This window comes from Eleutherodactylus coqui, chromosome 4, assembly GCF_035609145.1.
Source record: "Eleutherodactylus coqui strain aEleCoq1 chromosome 4, aEleCoq1.hap1, whole genome shotgun sequence".
Taxonomy (NCBI): Eukaryota; Metazoa; Chordata; class Amphibia; order Anura; family Eleutherodactylidae; genus Eleutherodactylus; species Eleutherodactylus coqui.
Genome location: NC_089840.1, coordinates 173,636,096 through 173,655,517, shown reverse-complemented (window position 1 = coordinate 173,655,517; position 19,422 = coordinate 173,636,096). Strand labels below are relative to the sequence as shown.

Sequence of the window (19,422 nt, the reverse complement as noted above, 5' to 3'; positions counted from 1 at the left end):
TACTATTTTCCTCATATACACACATGGCAGCTTATCCTGAGAAGTCATCTGAAAAGTTAGATATGATTTAAGCATATCATAGTGTATATTAATGTTCTATTCTATAAACTTATATTGTATATAAAGATTATAATATATATCACCCTTTATACAAACCTTCTCTAACTTTAATATTCAACCTTGCATGTTACTTCTGTATTTCAAGTAATTTCTCTATTTTTAGTTCTTGGGCCAGTTTTGCACAGCCAAGATTCTCGCGCTAAATGTGTGCGTTGCGAGACACACAAATCTCACACGAATATGAACCCCATTCTTTCGAATGGGGTTATACACATGAGCGATTTTTTTCCTGCATTGCGATTGCTACTTCCCCAAAGTGATGCAAGGCAGGTTTGATCCAAAAACACCTTGCCTCAGCAGCGAAATGGCATGTTGGTGAGTGCGATATTGGGCTGAGTTTCACGGCCCGATATCACACAAGCCCATGTGAAATTAGCCTTAAAGTCAAGTTTTTGAATTCTACAGTGAGATTACTGCTTTCCATTGAACTATTATGTACATATTCCTTATAACTGGGTCACCTATAGTTAGGGAATTTCCAACTTCCCTTATTTTGTTTACAAAAAGGTATTGTCATAAAGCTGAAGTTTGGTGTATAATAACTCTATAGTGTTTCTGAAACCATGTTACCACACTGAATTATTCCTGCTGATCCTTTCTTGATGCTTGCAGTGCACTTAGTAAACTATACTTACTGTATCAGGCAAGAACTATGTTGTCTCTCCTTCTTATTTGATGTGCTAACATTTCAATGGTGTTGATTTGGCCTCCAAACGTGCCAGGTCTGATTGAACACTTGTGGAAAATGCTGGAGAAACAAATTTGATCGATGGAGACCCCAGTGCACAACTTGTACGATCGTAAGAAGTTTTGTATAGCGTATGACCCTTAACACGATATCACACTCCAGGACTGTGCAGCGACTTAGACAAACTCATCAAAGTTCAGCTTGAACAGACGTTTACTCAGATTGAGGTAACTAGTAGAGGAGTTCTAGTCTCCCAAACACAGCACAATCCCGGCAATTACATACAGAATTGTAGCACAAAGCTTGGTGGTTATATTAGATGTTATTAGACGCTAAGGTTGATCAGTAAACATCCAGTCTTCATTTTGAGAAGCAGAAGGTTTTTTAGGCTGTATTGGTTACTTCTCTTTATACCTATACTTTCCATGGAGTAAAAGTTGATGATTCCTATTACTTCATCTTGAAGTCTGAGTTTTCACTAAATAAAAAAATAAATAAATCTTGTTATTTGTATAGTGCCAACTATACGCAGCGCTTTCAGGTAATTTTTATTTATTACCCCCCACCAAGCTGGGTGCTCATTTTACTGACCTCGGAAGGTAGGAAGGTTCACCTTGAGCCAGCTACATGAATCATGCGGGAATTGAACTTGCAACCTTCAGGTCTTGAGCAAGAGCTTACATTCTGCACCACACGAGGCTCTATAAATATACTTTTATAACAATTTACCAACCCCCCTCTATTAGCAGATCTACAGCATTTTAGTAATGGACTACAAAACAAAGTTGTCAGCTGGACAAATTTAACATTTTCAGAACTGCACATTCATTCGAATTTACACCTTATGGGACTGTTAGTAAAGCTAGTTTCAGACAAGCCTGTATTATGGATGAGTGTTCCAGCCTGATTGCAGGTTTACTGTCGTGAATTCATAGTATCGTTGATCCGTGTGATTATGTAGACTTATAGTCGGGCAGGGACACTGTAATAAGGGTGAAAAAATAGTAGCGATAGTGGGGGACTCAGTTATTAAGGGTGGCAGACAGGGTAATCTGTCACAAAGACTGGGATTGTTCAACTTTGTGTTGTCTTTGCGGCACTTGAGTTAGACACATCGCAAATCGGGTTGACAGATTACTGGGAGGGGCAGGTGAGGACCTAGCAGTCATCATATACATTGGTACCAATGACAAAGTTAGATGTAGGGGAAAGGTCCTTAAAAACAATTTCAGGGACCTAGGATATAAGCGTAGGGCAAGGACCTCCAAAGTAGTATTTTCTGAAATACTGCCTGCACCACTTGCCACACCAGAAAGGCAGCGGGAGATTAGGGAGGTAAACAAGTGGCTCCAGAGTTGGTGCAGAAAGCAGTGGTTTGGGTTCCTGGAGAACGGGGATGACTTTGCTGTCGGCTACAGGCTCTACTGTAGGGATGGGCTGCATCTCAATGAGGAGGGTGCAGCTGTGCTGGGGGAGAAGATGGTTAAAAAGTTGGAGGAGTATTTAGCCTAGGGACTGGGAGGAGGACAACCTCAGAGATAGAGGGGAACACAGTGTAGACTGTGACCTGGGACTAAGTAATTGAATTGGGGGCGGAGTAGTGGGAGGGGTTAGTACAGTTACAACTGGCAGAACAGATAATAGTGATACACTTAAAATAAAAAATAACCAAAACCTTCTAAACTGTATGGTCATTAATTCAAGAAGTCTGACCAATAAAGTAGCTGAACTAGAAGTAAGATGTCTAAAAAAAACTATGACATACTGGGAATAATGGAGACCTGGTTAGATGAAAGCTGCGACTGGGAGTCAACTTGCAGCGTTACAGTCTGTTCAGGGATCGTAAAAATCAGAAAGGGGGGGAGTTGTCTTTATGTAAAATCCTTTTTAAAGCCCACATTACGGGAAGATATATGGGAGGGAGATGAACATGTGGAGTCTCTATGGGTGGAAATACATTGGGGGAGAAACAATAATAAAATCCTCATACAGGTTTTCTATAGACACCAAATATAACAGAAGCCATTGAAAACCTATTACTGAGGCAGCAAATCACAATGAAGTAATTATAATGGGGTACTTTAACTGTCCGGATATAAACTGGGTAGCCAAAATATGCGGATCTCATAAAAGTTTCTGTCAATTACTAAAGATAATTACCTCACCTAACTTGTACAGGACCCGACTAGAGGGACGGCTATTTTGGACTTAATATTATCCAACAGACCTGACAGAATAACAGGGGTGCAGGTTGGGGGGCACCTGGGAAATAGTGACGATAATATAACACATTTTTAAATAGGGAGTTTTATAGTTTTAAATGGAGCTACAAAAATACTAAACTTTGGAAGAGAAACTTTAATGCCCTTAACCTTATTGACTGGAACAATATCCTCAAAAATAGCAGTACAGACAATAAATGAAAAAATGTTTAAAGCACCTTCAATACTTTCTATCAGCAGTACATACCCTAAAGGGATAAAAGGATTAGGAATAGGAGAAAACCAATGTGGCTCAATACAGATGTAAAGATGGCAATAAACAACAGTAAGATAGGATGTAAACTACTAAAACAAGAAGGTAGCGAAGAAGCACTAAAAACCTATAAGGAAAAATTTAAATTATGTAAAAAGTAGACAAAAGCAGCAAAGATGGAGACAGAGATACTTATTGTCAAAGAGAGTAAAACTAACCCTAAACTGTCCTTCAACTATAAATAGTAAAAAGATTAATACTGAAAGTGTTGGCCCTTTAATAAATAATGGAAGAGAAATTTAACCCTTTCCAATCCACTGTCTGACCTGTGAAGACATTATGATTTAAGGCTGTACAGCTCCAGTGTTGGTAGACTTCTGTTTGGGGTTCTCTTACTGTATATTGCCAGCCTCTCTGCTGTCGGGGCCTCTCCAACATGTCACCTCATGCAGTACTGGCTTAGCCAGCATATAGCACCGTTGTATAATGGCAGAAATAGAGTAAGCCCCCTAGGAAAACCAGGATACAAATTGGACTGGAAAGGGTTAAGAGGGTGATGAGGAGAAAGCAAATCTATTAAATAGCTTTTTTTTCTTCAAGGTATTCACAGAGGAAAGGAAAATGTCAGGTGCCATTGTTCCAGAATTGTCCATATGTAAAATTACAATTTTTCCATGCCACAAAAATACCAGAGCGGATGTACACTGAAGTTTTAGAGTTAAATGGGTTGTCCAGTTGTAAACTATTGATGACCTATGTGCAGGATAGGCTATCAATTGAACATTGGCAGGGAACCCAAATGATCAGCTGTTTGCTGGTTCAGCACACTCATGCACTGAGCTGATTTCTGCGGGAAGCAGACAACTCTGTCCTCAGTGTAGTGTGGTATTACAGGAAAAGTTCTTATTCACTTTAATGCCTGCAATAGCAAGCCTGGCCACTGCAGTGGAAACGGAGCTGTCGGCTTCCTGCGAAATTCAGCTCAGGGCATGAGTGTTTCAGCCTAGCTGTTCGTCGAGCATCTGCTGCCTTGGATCCAAACCGATCTACCAGTGACAGCGTATCCTAAGGACAAGCCATCAATAGTTTACAACTGGACAACCCTTGTAAAGGATTAGCTCCCAAAACTTGATTCCATTCAATGCCCTCACTCTGTTAACTGCAATGATATTACCTGAATTCACTCATTATGCTCTAAACATCCCATGTCACAAGCAATGCATGTTGGATTTATACATGAAGGACATGTAACTTGAATTTGAATGCATAGAAATCATTTTTGCAGCTATATAGGGGGATAGTCAAAAATAGCAGAGGCACACAATATGCAGAGGCACATGGACTGCCATTCATGACTTCTGCCGCTTCCACCCTAACCTCTGTGTATTTGTGGCGCTGACAGCATGTGCCCACTCAGCTGATCGATTGGGATCCCAGCCGATCAACTATTGATGACCTATCCAGAGGATAAGTTATCAATAGCATTCTCCCTGGAAAACCCTTTTAAGGTGTCAGTAAGAAGAACTATGATTATCATTTTCACGCTGAAGTGCCCCCACTTGCCTATTCTGCCCCCGTGATACACCTACTCCTGCTAAAGTGTTGGGCTGCTAAATGTACAAACGGTTAGATTACTATAAAGTTGTTTTACACTACTTCTCCGAGAAGAAGGTCCATACATTTGTAAATTGTGAAGTTAAATGCCAGATGAGAGGGAAAAGAAAATGAAGAAAGTGGTAAAAGCACAAGAGGAAATGAGCTGTCACAGATAAGAGAGGATGCCAGAAATTGGCTTCAGTGAGGAAGAATAAAGGAACCAGGGTCGCTGATAGATGAGAGATAAGGAAGGAGGCCTCTGATCACACATGGAGCCAGGTAACCGAGCATGCAAAGAACTGACCTTCACATTGGATGTAACTACATACATGCACTGATGTGCTGGAAGTATAACAATATCTACAAGGATCAACAGCTACTTGGGATTCATAAGTCTTATTGATGACTATTGTAGCCAAGTAAACCTCACACTGAATGCAGTATAACGACTTCAGAAATATATGCAAGATAATTCTTACAATTATCTGAACAGTGTTTTAGTTGGGTAGCGTTGAGGGTAGCAAAAGTTGTTTACACTAAGGTCCTGTGTCTAAGTGGGGACTCTGGCCCCCAACATTGGCAGCCAAATTTGTAATAGTTAAAGGTTTAGGTAACTCTGAAAAGTTAAACATACAATTCTTGATTATGAAGTGTTCCCTGCAGCTTGCAAGTTGTCTTTCAAGCATTTACAGAAGACTAGTTAATGTTCGGTAGAATGTAAAAGGGCCACGTTGGCTCCATATTATACAACAGTCTACCCCCTCTGCTGCCATACTGATGTGCTGTGCGAATGGGTTCATCATCCCAAGACTCCTCAGTATGTATCTCCACCTGGTCGCTCTGCCATGTGTGAGAGCTATTCTTATTTATTTCTGCGGCTGATATGAGAGACCACATATCATTCACATCAGTCCGTGTTCCTAATTAAGTTCCTCCAAAGACAACACTAGGGCCAGTTACCATATTAGTTTGTTTTTGTATCTTGGTTGGATTTGGAACAAGAACCCTATTGCTGCACAGCAACAGTGCTGATATGATAATATTTAGAAACTTTTAGCATTGGAGTCTATAGAGTATATTTACTGGGTTACATTGTATTCTTGCACATTTACTGTAATGACCAGTGATGCAGAGTTTATATTTTTTTCATAAGTCATACATAAACTTCAAAGGAACCTCTCAGATGTAAATAGGTTCATTTTGATGCTACACGGCCTGTAAGTAAATGGTGACATCATAGAGAGTCGTTAACAGCCTCGTCTGCAGAAGGTGATATACCAGACTCTTCCGCATTTAATAAGTGAAATTAAAAATGCCGCTCAGTTTACTGCATTATTAATTTAGTCAAGGAAAACTATACATCCATATCTCCATCACACGGGGCTCGCCAAGACCATGTTTACCTTGATAAACTCATTTCATTGGTTTGCTGCTAACAGCCGGCTTCTTAACCACAAAGATGTTCTCTCAACAATATATTATACACACTGCAGACGCCAGTTCAATACTGCAGCGAGAGAGCTCCGATTAAAAGGACTGCGTTACTTCTGCTATGTTTAATGCATTCTAGTGGTTATCTTCATGTCCGAATGGCACTTATTACCTTTAATATTGTGTCCTGCCTGTAGTAGCCACCAAAGTGGAAAAAATATATAATATATATATGTCATGTCCGCGTACCACCAGGGAAGCACGCCTCAGCACAGACGCAGGACGGCATTCGCACAAACGCCATAAGAACACACAATGCACACTGAACACCAAAAGGTAGGACTGCGTACTGAACTCACAGACAGACATAACATATCCCTACTCTAAGGAGACAACCACCACGTGAAAACCTGCCTGCAAGTAGGGCGATCGTATCGATAAGGACGACCCTGCACTGGAACCTAGGGACCTACCTATCCTTTGATGGCAAACGATCCACAGCAGGACAGGATGCAGATCACACCAACTCACAGAACAGGACTGTTCACACCTGGTGTCTGGAAACCTCCACAGACACTGAACATGTCGCTGTACACACCAACACCCCAGGGACTTGCATGCAAGATAGAACAGGACTGTTCATACCCCTTGTCTGGCACCTGCACAGACCTAATGAACAGAACACTGTTCACACACATGTCCAGCCACCTGCACAGACATTCACCACACATCATGCATAAAAGCAAAAGCAAAACCCTAGGGTGACAGAGAAACCCAACACAGAAATCTCACTCAGAGCTCACATGCATACAGATGAACCATTGCTAGTGCAAGTGTCCCCACACCAAGGGGAAAGAGTCAGACACCAGACTGACATACAGGGAATAATGTCAGGCATCATCCACCTGACACACACATAAGAAGATATCCAACATCTGGAGGCTGCACCTGTCAAAGGAAAGGGAAGAGGGGGTCTGCATATGATGCGGACGGGGACTACAGGTGTAAAGACCATCCTCAGGGAAAGTCAGAGAGACACTACAGACCAGACATGCATAACACCAAGCATAAAGTGGGATTAACACAGAATGCATAAACATGATAAAATAAGTAAAATGACCAGCATTCTCTGACAAGAGAAGCTGGTATTTATATGCAACAGACAAGTGGAGATTGGCTGGCTGTCTGTCTGAACACCACACCCAGGCAGCTCAATTAACCCCCAACCGTGAAGCTGTGCTCCTGGAAACCCACAGAACAACAGATCCCAGGCAGCACAACCTTACAATATGTATAATCTATCTATCTATCTATCTATCTACACATACACTCCTTATCAAAGAGCAATCCTTTATTGTAGAGAATGGACCCCTTGAAGGGAGGCTCTAGTACCCTGTTGTACCACTTCTAGCTTTACAACAGGAATACAAAGTATAAAGATGTAATCATCATCTGGACTGAAGATCTATAGAGGTCTAAAATTACTGAAAAGAAAAATAGAAATAGAGTTATTACTGAAAGGCAAATCTTCACATCTTGTAATCCACTTTATAATCCTTGGGTCTAACACAGGATAAAAGCTAAGTGTGCGATCTCCTACATCTCAGGGGATCCAGCTGGTGGGTGTATTTAGGTATATCATGTACAGTATGGATCACAATGATCTAGCAGATCCAAGAGAAGAGAAGGGTGGAGCGACTCCTATTAAGGATGTGATCCTAATATTCAGAATAGTTTTTGTAGAATAGTTAGTAGGATGCTGCCAGTCCAATAACCATCACCATAGGAAACAGGACAAAGAAATGCTTAATTGTAAAAAGGAGAAAATAATCGACTGTGCGCTCAACCCTTGTAAAGTAAAGCGCATAAAAGCAAAGGGATTAACCCAAATTCTTCTTTATTAATTAAATTATAGCCTGCAGACAACAAGTTTCAGGGATGCAGCCCCCTTCTTCAGAAATGGCCAGAAAGAAATACAAGGTTGATACTGGCGCCGCCATTTCTTCTTTCCTGGAGGTACAGGACATGAATTTTCAGTAACACCCCTGTATTTCTTTTCGGCCATTTCTGAAGAAGGGACTGCATCCTCGAAACGCGTTATTTGTGCTGGCTATAATTTAATTCATAAAGAAGAATTTGGGTTTATGTGTTTGCTTTTATGTGCTTTACATCACAAGGGTTGCAGCCATAGTCCATTACTTTCTTCATTTTACAATTAGTAATCTAGCAGAAGCACTGGAAGCATGGAGAACCTTAACATTTTCAGACCATGCGATTCCAACTAAGACAGATGTCAGGATTGAAACCCAGAGGCCTATATATCCCAGGTCATGGCTATTCTCGCTGAGAAGAGCCACTTGTCATCTTGAACAGCTCATTTGCAGAACTGGTTCTTGTCTTTTGGAATTCCCTGCCCTGATTGTGTAATTAGCTCCACCACTGACTTTGTAGAGTCCATTTACAGTCATCCCAGCAATGATCGTTTGACGAACCTATATTTTCACACAGGAACAAGGATCATTCAATGAATGGAAACTGAGTGGCCAGAGACTGCTTCCGGCCACCCGCCTCCATTCATAATAAGCAGGCAGTAATTTATGGATGACTGTTTACACGGACCGGTTGTCATTTGATTTCTATGCCTGCAGAAACTGAACAATGAACAAATTATAGTCCGTCATTCAGTCGCTGTCTGCATTTACATTGAACAATTATTGTTCAGATTTCCACTAGATTGTGGCTGTCTGAACAATAATTGTTGAGTGTAAAAGGCACTTATATAAGCCTGACCCAAGAACGTCCTCTCTGCCACATCATTGTTCCTGTAGTTTAGCCTGTTGCTACTTTACGCTACAATGCTGCTACTGTGCTTATCTGTGTATCATTCTTGGATTATTTTTGACTAGGTTACAATCTCCCGCTAGAATACTGCTACTTATCTGTATACTAAAGACAGATTGGAATGAGCATGCAACCAGCAGTGAAGTAGCGATCGGATATCGTTATTTTGTCATGCATTTACATTGAACAATAATTGGGTAGAATCCTATAATGGTAGCATTGGAAGGGACCTCCATGGTTATCAGGTCCAACCCCGTGCTCAATGCAGGATCACTAAATCTTCCCAGACAGATGTCTGTCCAGCCACTGAAGACTTGCATTGAAGGAGAACTCACCACCTCCTGTGGCAACCTGTTCCACTTATTGATCCCCCTCAATGTCTAATATCTAATGTATGTCTTCTCCCTTTCAGTTTCATCCCATTGCTTCTAGTCTTTCTTTGTACAAATGAGAATAAGGCTGATCCCTCTGCAGTGTGACAGCCCTTCAGATATTTGTATTAAGTCTCTTCCTATGCTTCTTTTTTGAAAGCTAAACTTTCCCAGATCCCAGGGGTAGTTTCGATTGTTCACTGGATCATAACCATCCTCTAGTCTACCCTTCTGCCGCTGCTTTCTATTCTATGAATTGTAAGAACGACTGTTTATACCAGGCGATTTGCTGCAGATGGATGATCATTTTTAGGTCAACCTTAAAATTCCAATCAGTGATACTCTAACTAATTATCGTTCGGTCGCTGCACCAGTCTACACCTAACAATTATCGTGCAAACCATATAATCTGCCATGTAAAAGGGCCTTTATTTGATTTTTTTTGCTACATTAAGAAAATCATGCAGTTTGTCTCAGCCACTGAACTCTAAACCAGCCGCTCTACTTTGACATAAGATTTTTTTTCAGTTCTGGAAGAAGTTTTAGCTGAAAGCTCTATAAACGTCAGGTTATTGACACCTACTGGCCAATAAATCACATCTGACAGGTTAATATTTTTGACTGATTGTCATGAGCACACAAGAACAGCTGGTAAATGAACATAAATCAGAAAAAACAGGTTGTGAATAGAATTCCTTGTAAACAGTCCAGTTAAATATCTAAAAATGATTGCTTACTTTTCAGAAAAATCCAGTGCTTCAAAAAGGTCTAAAAGTTTAAGGTCACAAAGAGGCAAATAGGATTTCCTTCTCTGATTCTGGCACTCCAACCAAAAGCAACAGCTTTGCCTGTATAGAGATAGTGGGGCTGTATGGGGTTAGAAAAAGTACCTGCACTTTTCCAGAAACAGCAGCACTTTTGTCCATGGACCATATCTGGTGTTGCAGCCTATTTCCATTGACTTGCACTAAGCATGTATGTAATTTTATGGGAGACTGAGAGCTCTTAGAGACACTCTATCACCTACTTGTAGTCTTATTAGCTAAGCTTATTGGCTAAATGTGAGTGACCCGCTGAGTCAGGGGATGTAAGTGTTATACTTACCTTCTCCGTTGTTCCCTGGTGTCAGCACTGAAAGCCACCACTGCAGTGCTAAGTAGTCTGCTCATTCTAATTTTATAATTGGAGGACTACTTAGCAGCGACACTCAATGCACTGAGTGGCAGCTTCCAACATTGACAACAGGGGGATGACAGGGGAGGTACGTATAAAACTCAGCGGGTCACCTACTCTCAGCCCATAAGCTTAATTCATAGGACTAAAAGTAAGTGACAGATTCCCTTTAAAGAGGTTTTCTGTTAATTCAGATTTATGGCATGTGAATTATGACCAAAATCACCAATCCCAAAAATGTAGGGGCCATTGCTCTTCTCAATAGAAAAAAAAGTCTGCTTGTTTGCAGCTTCTGACGACTCCTTTAAAACTAAATGTCTACCATTGCACTGGTAAAATCTTTTTGTATTGAAATGTATTGAGTTTAGCAGTAGAATCATCACTCACACAAAGATATAAAGGCATAAAGACAGCTTTAAGTTCATAAAGAAAAGATAATATTCCAAAGAATAAAAAGTTAATTTCCAAGATAACGATATTAATGTGAAGCATCAGGAATTACAAAGAAGTTCACCCTATTACTCCACCTGTCTCAGCTTTAAATGCTCTGTTTAGTCTGATTTACTCATTTCCCTCCTATCTCACGCTGAGAATCAATAGAGATTATGGCATGGTAAGACCCACATCTATTTCACAGAGAGCTCACCCGGCAGCGCTTGGTCTGGGGGGCAGTCTTAGTGGATGCAAAGAGAAAAACCTCATTCTGGCCTCATTGAGAAGGACATTTTTAACCAATAGAGATGGTAGAAGTAGAAGAAGAAAGAATATAAAAAGAGAGAGAAATGGAGAAGAGTTGTAAATAAAGTCATTCCCGAATACATAATTATTATTAGTAGTATTTTGTAAATGCATAACCTGTATAAAATACATGAACAGTAATACACAAGATTAATTAGTGCCTGGCATTGGGCTCGAAATATGTTCACTGGCAAATCCTGCAGCTGAAGACACTAACTTTAATGATAACTGTCCATATGCCATAAGCAGCATAAACTAAGTTCTCTTTGGCTGGAAGGGAGTGATTACCACAAACTAGCATCAATGACACCTGCATCCTTAGTTCCCTCTATCTGAGCTAATAAATTGCTTCTGGAGATGCCACAAAAGCACATGACACAACTTTATAGGGGCCTACTGCTGGGTTCATCTTCAAATAAACCATGAGAGAATTGGGTGTCACTTTTGATAGAGAAGAAACCAGGAGAGTTTTAAATAATTCTCATGGTTTCTCCAAATGTGTCCGCATACTAGACAATCTGTATAAATTACTCACACGATGGTATAAAGTTCCAGTCTAACTATTCAAATCCAAACTTTCACAAACACCCCTATGATAGGGACATATCCACAAAACAGGATAACAGGGGTTGTAGTTGTCACAGGTGACGCCACCATCCCTTCACACACCGTGTGACCCTCGGCGGAGAATAAATTTAATCTCAGACAGTTCTTTTAGTACCACGGGTCTTTAGGAACAGTTAGAGCCCGGCAAACTTTACTTGAAAAACTTTAAACAGGTAATACAAGGCAGTTCTATTAAAGACTTTACAGTGCAGGCAAGGCAAAAGATTTGAGGTCAGAGAGGAAACTCAGGATGACATTGGTCCTGCAGTCTGTTATCTGCCAGGAACCGTTCCTGGAAGGGGAACACTCTGGAGGAGGAAAGAGGTAGGGTCACTCCACAGACACTCTGACAGAAATTATTATCTTGCAGTACCTTCACCCAGCATTGGAGACGCATGGGTGTGACAATTAAAGAGTGTACTTCTACGTAGTGATCCAGGCTCAGGAAGGCCACGTAGGAAAACTTGAAGAATTGATTAGTACCTCTGCACTAGCCTTGAGAAGAAGTAGTCACTTACAAATGCTCTCTCTTACTCTTGGGGGATCACTACTCTTACATCCAGAACACAACCAACATGGGAAATCTCTCCTCCCCCATGCTTCAGTACATGAGGACTAAAGGTGTCCCCATGTACCTGGACCTCCTGAACAGCAATACTCCTGAGGACATGGACTCTTTCCCGCTCTCAATCACTCCTATTTATATCCTCTCTCATACCACATGACATGACAGACTGATACATTTACATTCAGGCTTTAGATTTTAGCAGACGTTAACCTCTTGAGTGCTGCAGCTGTGCAACACACATACTGGAAATAACAAGACAACTTTGCACAGTGCATCTACATAATACAAACATGTATGACATTTATGGAGGGGACCAGGATGATGTACTGGGTCAATACAAAGCCATCAAAGAAATACCTACCTACCATCTTAATAGCAGCAACAATACTTCTTATTCCACTTTTGTGGAAAGAAAAACAAATACAGTGTCACAATGGGGAGATAAAGTAACACAATTATATAGATTTAAGGAATTAGCAGCTTAGCTCCAGAATTAATTTTCTTGAAATGTGGTCACCATAAACATCATATTTAAAGGAACAAGACTAACACAACACATTGCCACCATAGCGATGCTCTAAAACTACCCATTATTAAGCATACATTCTGACGACCTTCTTTTTTCCTTGATCTTGTTAATCTGCTTTTACTTCTCATTAATTTAGTTTAGTTTACTTTTTTGTTATGTTCATTCTATTATGATTACTTTTTCAATTTGACACCGCATTAAAGCTCATTTTTATATATATATTTTTTGTTCTTTCTCTTTGTTTATATAAACTTTCTTTAGATGTCTTATCAAACCAAAAAAAGATTGTTAAAAAAAAGAACTAAGTTCCCTGGCATCCAGTGAAATATTTCTTTTACTCTCCCATAACAATCAATGGGAGTGAACGCGCATTGCATGCAGCCAGCGGTCCACAAGGACAGTGCTGGATCGGGGAGCCGGGTAAGTATAAGAAATATCTCCATGTGTGCCAGGCAACCTACCATATGAGCACCATAATTCAGACAACAGCTCTAACTGTGCTAAAATAACAAAAGAAGCTGTTCTTCTCGATCCAGCGCTGCCACGCAGAGGCCACAGCATCATCACCCACGCACCAGCGCTCACATTCTGGGTGCTACGAGTTTGGAACAATGACATTGAAGCCTCTGATTGGCTGTAGCAGTCCTGTGATAAACGGCGACATCATCTTCCACAACAACCACCGGAAAACGGCAGGGCTGTGGCAGGGATTCCCGGGGCGGAGCACGGATAAGTACAGCTCCTTTTTTAATTTCAGCACAGTTAGAGCTAGAGAGGGAATGTTGTCTGGTAACCAGACAATCCCTTTAAGATAAGAAATAAAATGTAATAAAGAACACTAACATATACCAGTGTGGAAAAATATAGATAATTGTCACCTATTCTGTGGATTCTTCGTTTACATGCCATTATTTCACTAATTAAATATCTTTATAAAATTAAAATGGAGTGATGTGATTCCGTCATAACGTCAGGATTGTCACAGAACACGTCTCGTTAGTCTGATGAGTGCCAGCAAGTGACAAAGAGCAGTGCTGATCAGCCAGATTCAGGACTGGACAGCTCACAATGCCGCTCTGGAACTTGACTAATATGTACATAGATATATTGTACATGGATGCAAGGATGGGTGGAGGATTTAGTGCAGAACAATTCCGAACATTGCCTTCTCTTGCCTACAGAGCAACCCCTCCAGATGGGCAAAATTCACACTTACTCTTTTGGGGTTTAAAGGGCTAATGCCATCTTAAACTTTCAAGGCATATCCACAGGATAGGTGCTCGTTCCAGAGGTGGCGCCGGCATCTATCTTCAGTCCTGACCCTCAGTATCCCGGCTGTGGGTAGTCAGGACTTATGGAAACAAGTGGGCTTATTTACCCCATTGCCTAACTTCCATAGAAGTCAATGGAGGTTATGGATACGTGAACAGCATAGCACCGTGAGCTACGCAGCTTCTGCAGCCTCCACGTTACAGAAACAGCATTGGTCCTATTTATTTCTATGGGGATGATGGGAACAGCATAGTGAAGCCCACTCAGATGTTTTCATAAGTCCCAACCACCCCTAGCTGCCACATTCAGCCAGGCAGGGAGCCAGAAGTAGAGATAGGTGTTTGACCCTTTAGACATGTCATGAAAGTTCCAGACAGGAAAAACCTTTTAACTTTGTGCTGCTGTGTAACTTTTCCCAGCGACTGATCTCTGGACACACTGGTTTACACAAAGCCTTTGGGGTGCAATAGTGATCAAAATCTGCTTCCCAAGGAACATTGTAGGACATAATATGTGCAAAGAAAAAGAGGAGAGGTCACCCATTGTGAACCAATCATATGGCTTCTTTTCTTTTAAAGCGCCTCTGTAAAAATTGATTAACTTTTTCTCATACCAATCATTCTATCCGGTCTATAAAGAGGACTGGGTCACAATTTAAATGTAGAGTAGAGATATATAGAAAGAGGAAAATACTTTTCCACAATTAAATCACACATTAGGGGTTTATATGGCTTCCCAACCTATTACTTTTATTGCTCCAATACCTTGAAAATAAAGAAGCAGTAATATCCTTTGGTGTGTATGGCTTGTGTGCATCTGACTTGTTTCAGACAATATAAACCCGCGTTCTCTCATCCTGCAGTCACTCCTTTTCATCTCGGGGTGGTACACATCCGTGTTGGAACCTCTGGTTCGAAAATACCGGAAGAAAAATCACTGCATGCAGTGCTTTTTCTATATCCAAAACCTGGTCAGCTTGGTGGAAAGTTGTCGGACCCCATTATAGTTAATGGGCCACCCTTTGCTGTTCAGTTCCGTCCCTCAAGGAAGCAGGAAGCGGAATCCCCAGTGCAAGTCTGAAAACACCCTTACCCTATTTCTTGATAACCTACTGAATGTATATACTATATAGTTTGTGCTTTAGGTGCATTGCAGCAATAACAGCAGTTGGTTTGCACACCCCTACAAAGGTCTAATGTTTAAAATCATAGTTTATTGCCACAGTTGCCACAAAATTACATTTAAAAAACTGTCATTTCACCAAAACTGCAGTGCTTTGCTATGATCTCGGGTAATGCTGACAATAAACTGATTTTACCATACTATGTGAATAAGCCCTACGGTAGAAGTAGAAATGTTGAGACTCCAATGAAAAGCATCTTATGTGGGAGAGTGAAAGGCGTTGCATACGGCCGTGCCGCCTCTCTTCATACAGCGCAGCGCACACCACTGATCTGACTGCCTATAGTCCTTCATAAAAGGGGTTTTGCATAAGTGGCTGCAGATGAGACGGACGCCTGATTGTCCCTGAGTGTAAGAAGGAAGTTATCGGAAAAATCTCAGTTCTCTACGCACCCTCAGATTTCATACCTTGGCCAGTGTTGGCTCATCAAGTCATCTATCAAGATTTATTTGCCATCCTTAATTAAAACATACAGTGACTACAAGGAGAAATGAATACCGCCCAGTGCCAGGCTTGTGGTGAGGAGGGAGGGAAGGAATCTGCACGTACCGAGCATCCATAAATCACGCGCTGTTTTTGTGTATTAATTGGCAAGCTCCATGACGCACAATCAGCGATGGAGCGAACCTCCTAGAATCTGCCTGCAGGGCTTCTATGAATCCAGTCTGCTGCTCAGCCTGTTTTTCTTTCTCTTTGACAATGTATTCATGTTTCATGTTATGTACCTGGTGCTACAATATAAGATACAATCTTGCTTTATTATGAGTCATAGGAATATGTAGCAACTGAACATCCTGTTATGACAACTGATATGGATTATTGATAGGACAAATGAACTGTAAAAAGTTTATAAGGGACTAGAAGACTCCAACTACTGCAATCAATAAGGCAACAGCAGTTTCTTAGTAGTTGCAGACAAGGACTTGGCAAAAGACACATAGATATCATGGTAGTACCTCTATGCCTGGAACTGAAGTTGCTCGGAAACCCCTTTTTTCACAAACAGACCTCCCCTGCAAGTGGTCAGAGGAATAGATTATTTCTTTGACACTCTCCTAGCCAACTGGCTTAATGTCACACATCACCTTCCTTAGTGCGGGTCATTAATGACAACTCAGAGAGAAATACGTCTCAGACCATTTGTGGCCGAAATACCTTTTGTTTGCATTCATGTTTTTGGGGGTATTTGCGTGTCATATAGCCATATGAGCTACAAGGAACATTTCATAAGATTTTTTCTGCCATTATTTTGATGGAAGAAGTGGTCATGGTGATATTTCAAGGATATGGGAGAAGAAAGCATTCGCAAAATGATGCCAGATATACATTTAAACCCTATATTCAACCTCTGTTTATATGAGGAAACTGCATAATCCGCATACAGATACTACCCATACCAGTCTTTAAATCTTTAAGAAGAATTTCTTCCTGTACAGCAAGTAGGACACTAAGATCCAGATGGAGGTGCCTAGAAGGTCTTGACCAAGGAATTCATAATGAGACGTCCAGTTCTTTACCTCCCAGTTAAATGGGAAATATGAAGCCAGAAGTGAGTGTCCGACGTATACGAAGATTGAATTCATTCCTGAATGTAATATAAGAGAATACAATGCACTATGGTTATCATGATAACACACAGTATGATTCCTTACCTCAGTCACTGACTGTACATTCTGTGTGACTTAGTTCTCTCATTTCTAGTACACTTTGGATGTGCATAGTAATAACACAATGAGTATGGACCTGTCCAATCTCTCATGAACACAGGGTAAAAGCTCATAAGGCACCTGCGCAACCTGTCGGCAAGTGATGCTTTTAAATGGACTTGATCCAGAAGTGAGAGTGAAAGAAACAATCAAATCTAACACATTTCGAGGTTTTGCAGACCTCTTCATTAGACAGCAGGGTAGTTACTCAGGGTCATGGTGCAAGAAAATAATACAGGAGTATGGAATGGTAAAAAGCGAAAAATAAAATGAAGGTCGAAAAGATGAAAAAAATAAAAATGTTTCTTCTTTATTTGTCATCTCCTCAACCCTCCTTTTTACTTCTCACTTTTTACCATCCCATTCCTACCCCTGTATTATTCTTCTCGCACCATAACCTTTAGTAACTATCCAGATGTCTGATGAAGAGGTCAGTGAACCTCAAAACGCACTATATTTACTAGTTCATAAAGTTTCTTTATTCTTACACTCCCGGCTCAAGTCCATTAAAAAGCTTCACTTGCCGACAGGTAGTGCCAGTGACTTATGAACTTGTAGCCTGTGTTCATACCAACACTCAATGCTTACATGATCTACAATTGACCAGCGTATTACGCCGACAACATGTAGTGTATACTATATCATCTAGCCAGAGTACATCCACTTACCTTCCTTCTTTGCTCTACTCTTTCCTTTTTTCTCACTGCCAATCACTCCACCAGTAAGATGGAGCAACTTCTTTGATTGCAAATAATCAGTATAGTAGGTGCATTAACGTCTTTTGATTAACAAAGTCTGAAATCTGTCCTCCACAATAATCACTACTTTGTTAGCAAGAGAAGCGATTAGTGATGTTTACGATGTTCAGCAGTGCGGTACAGTATTGTCACGGGTGCTACATGTTCCAAAAACTAGCTTCTTGACCATTTACACTAAAACATATGGGCACATGATCATGAAAACGACAGGACTAGAGGACACAGATCAAACATATATCTATTTAGTCCAAACATATCACTGCCTTCATTGGACTGAAAATATCAATACTTTATTTGCATTTTTGGTATAAACGTTGAGGCTCCTACTAGATTTTGTAGTATTCTACAGTTCTTCAGTCCTATACATGTCAGACTGGTATAAATAGTATCTTTCAAGTACTATGTAAATAAAGCTATAACCTCTGATCTACGCCAATGCACGAGGGGTGACAAGTAGTAAAATATGGGCCATGTGTGGATGTGAGCCAAATCTGGACTGATTGTGCGTTAAGAGAAACTACTTGAACAGTAGATACGGCTTCTATCTTGTATGTAACCCTGCTGTGTGAAGCTTCATCTGATGTCACAATGTCAGCACTCTATGTTGCCATGTGGTGGGAAGAATGGGCTCCTGAAACCATAGGTCCCTTTTGCTAATGTGTCATTGTCATCGTGCACTGAAAAGGCCACACTTTACAGGCCGAAAATTTTCCTCTGTCTTCCTGTCTAAAAGACTTGGTCCTTCTGGTCTGGGAATGACTGCGGCTCAGGCATTTATTGTACTATATGGAGATAATCGTCCATTAGTTTAGGGCACACACATGATCATATACCTGGGTAGATGAATGGTTGTCCTCCCCACCATTGTCTCACATCAATCACGTAGAACATCAGCCCCAGTAAGAGGAAGGAGAAGCAGCTGAGTGTTGTGATGAAGGACAGAGACCTGAAAATGTGGAGAAGGATAAAGTCATATGTCCGGAGTCCAAGTTGTCCTAAGAAAATACTTATTGTTATCGAAATTGTAACTGAGCTCAAATAACAAGATGCAGTAATGAGGTGACTCAAGAAATGCGGCAGTTTATGACATGTTCTGTCTTCTGTGAAGCAGTTTTTATAATTCACAATGTCATACCGAACCATCTGTCTTTTAGCCGGGCCACTAATCTATTCGGCTTCTCCATGTGCTCTGCTGCTGCGTGTAATTATCAAGAGGGCAGGCGGTCAGGTTTCTGCAGAGAAGTTATGAGGCAACGACCTCAACACAACCGGTATTTTATTTATTTCCCACATTTATATAGATAAACCACAGCGCTGTAAAGAGAATGTCATCACTTACATATGGTAACAAGGTAGCATCTCTATGG

The 19,422-nt window shown here is 40.8% G+C and overlaps 1 protein-coding gene across 1 annotated transcript in view; it reads right to left on the bottom strand.

The window, feature by feature from the left end:
* Window positions 1-16,844: 16,844 nt before the first annotated feature.
* Window positions 16,845-19,422, bottom strand: part of LOC136626559 (heparan-alpha-glucosaminide N-acetyltransferase-like) — a 315,606-nt gene continuing 313,028 nt past the window's right edge. The window contains exons 16-17 of the mRNA XM_066601610.1: window positions 18,889-19,001; window positions 16,845-17,176 (exon numbers count right to left, since the gene is read on the bottom strand). Coding sequence (XP_066457707.1) covers window positions 16,995-17,176; window positions 18,889-19,001 — 295 coding nt within the window. The 3' untranslated portion in view covers window positions 16,845-16,994. The remainder of the gene's footprint in view (window positions 17,177-18,888; window positions 19,002-19,422) is intronic.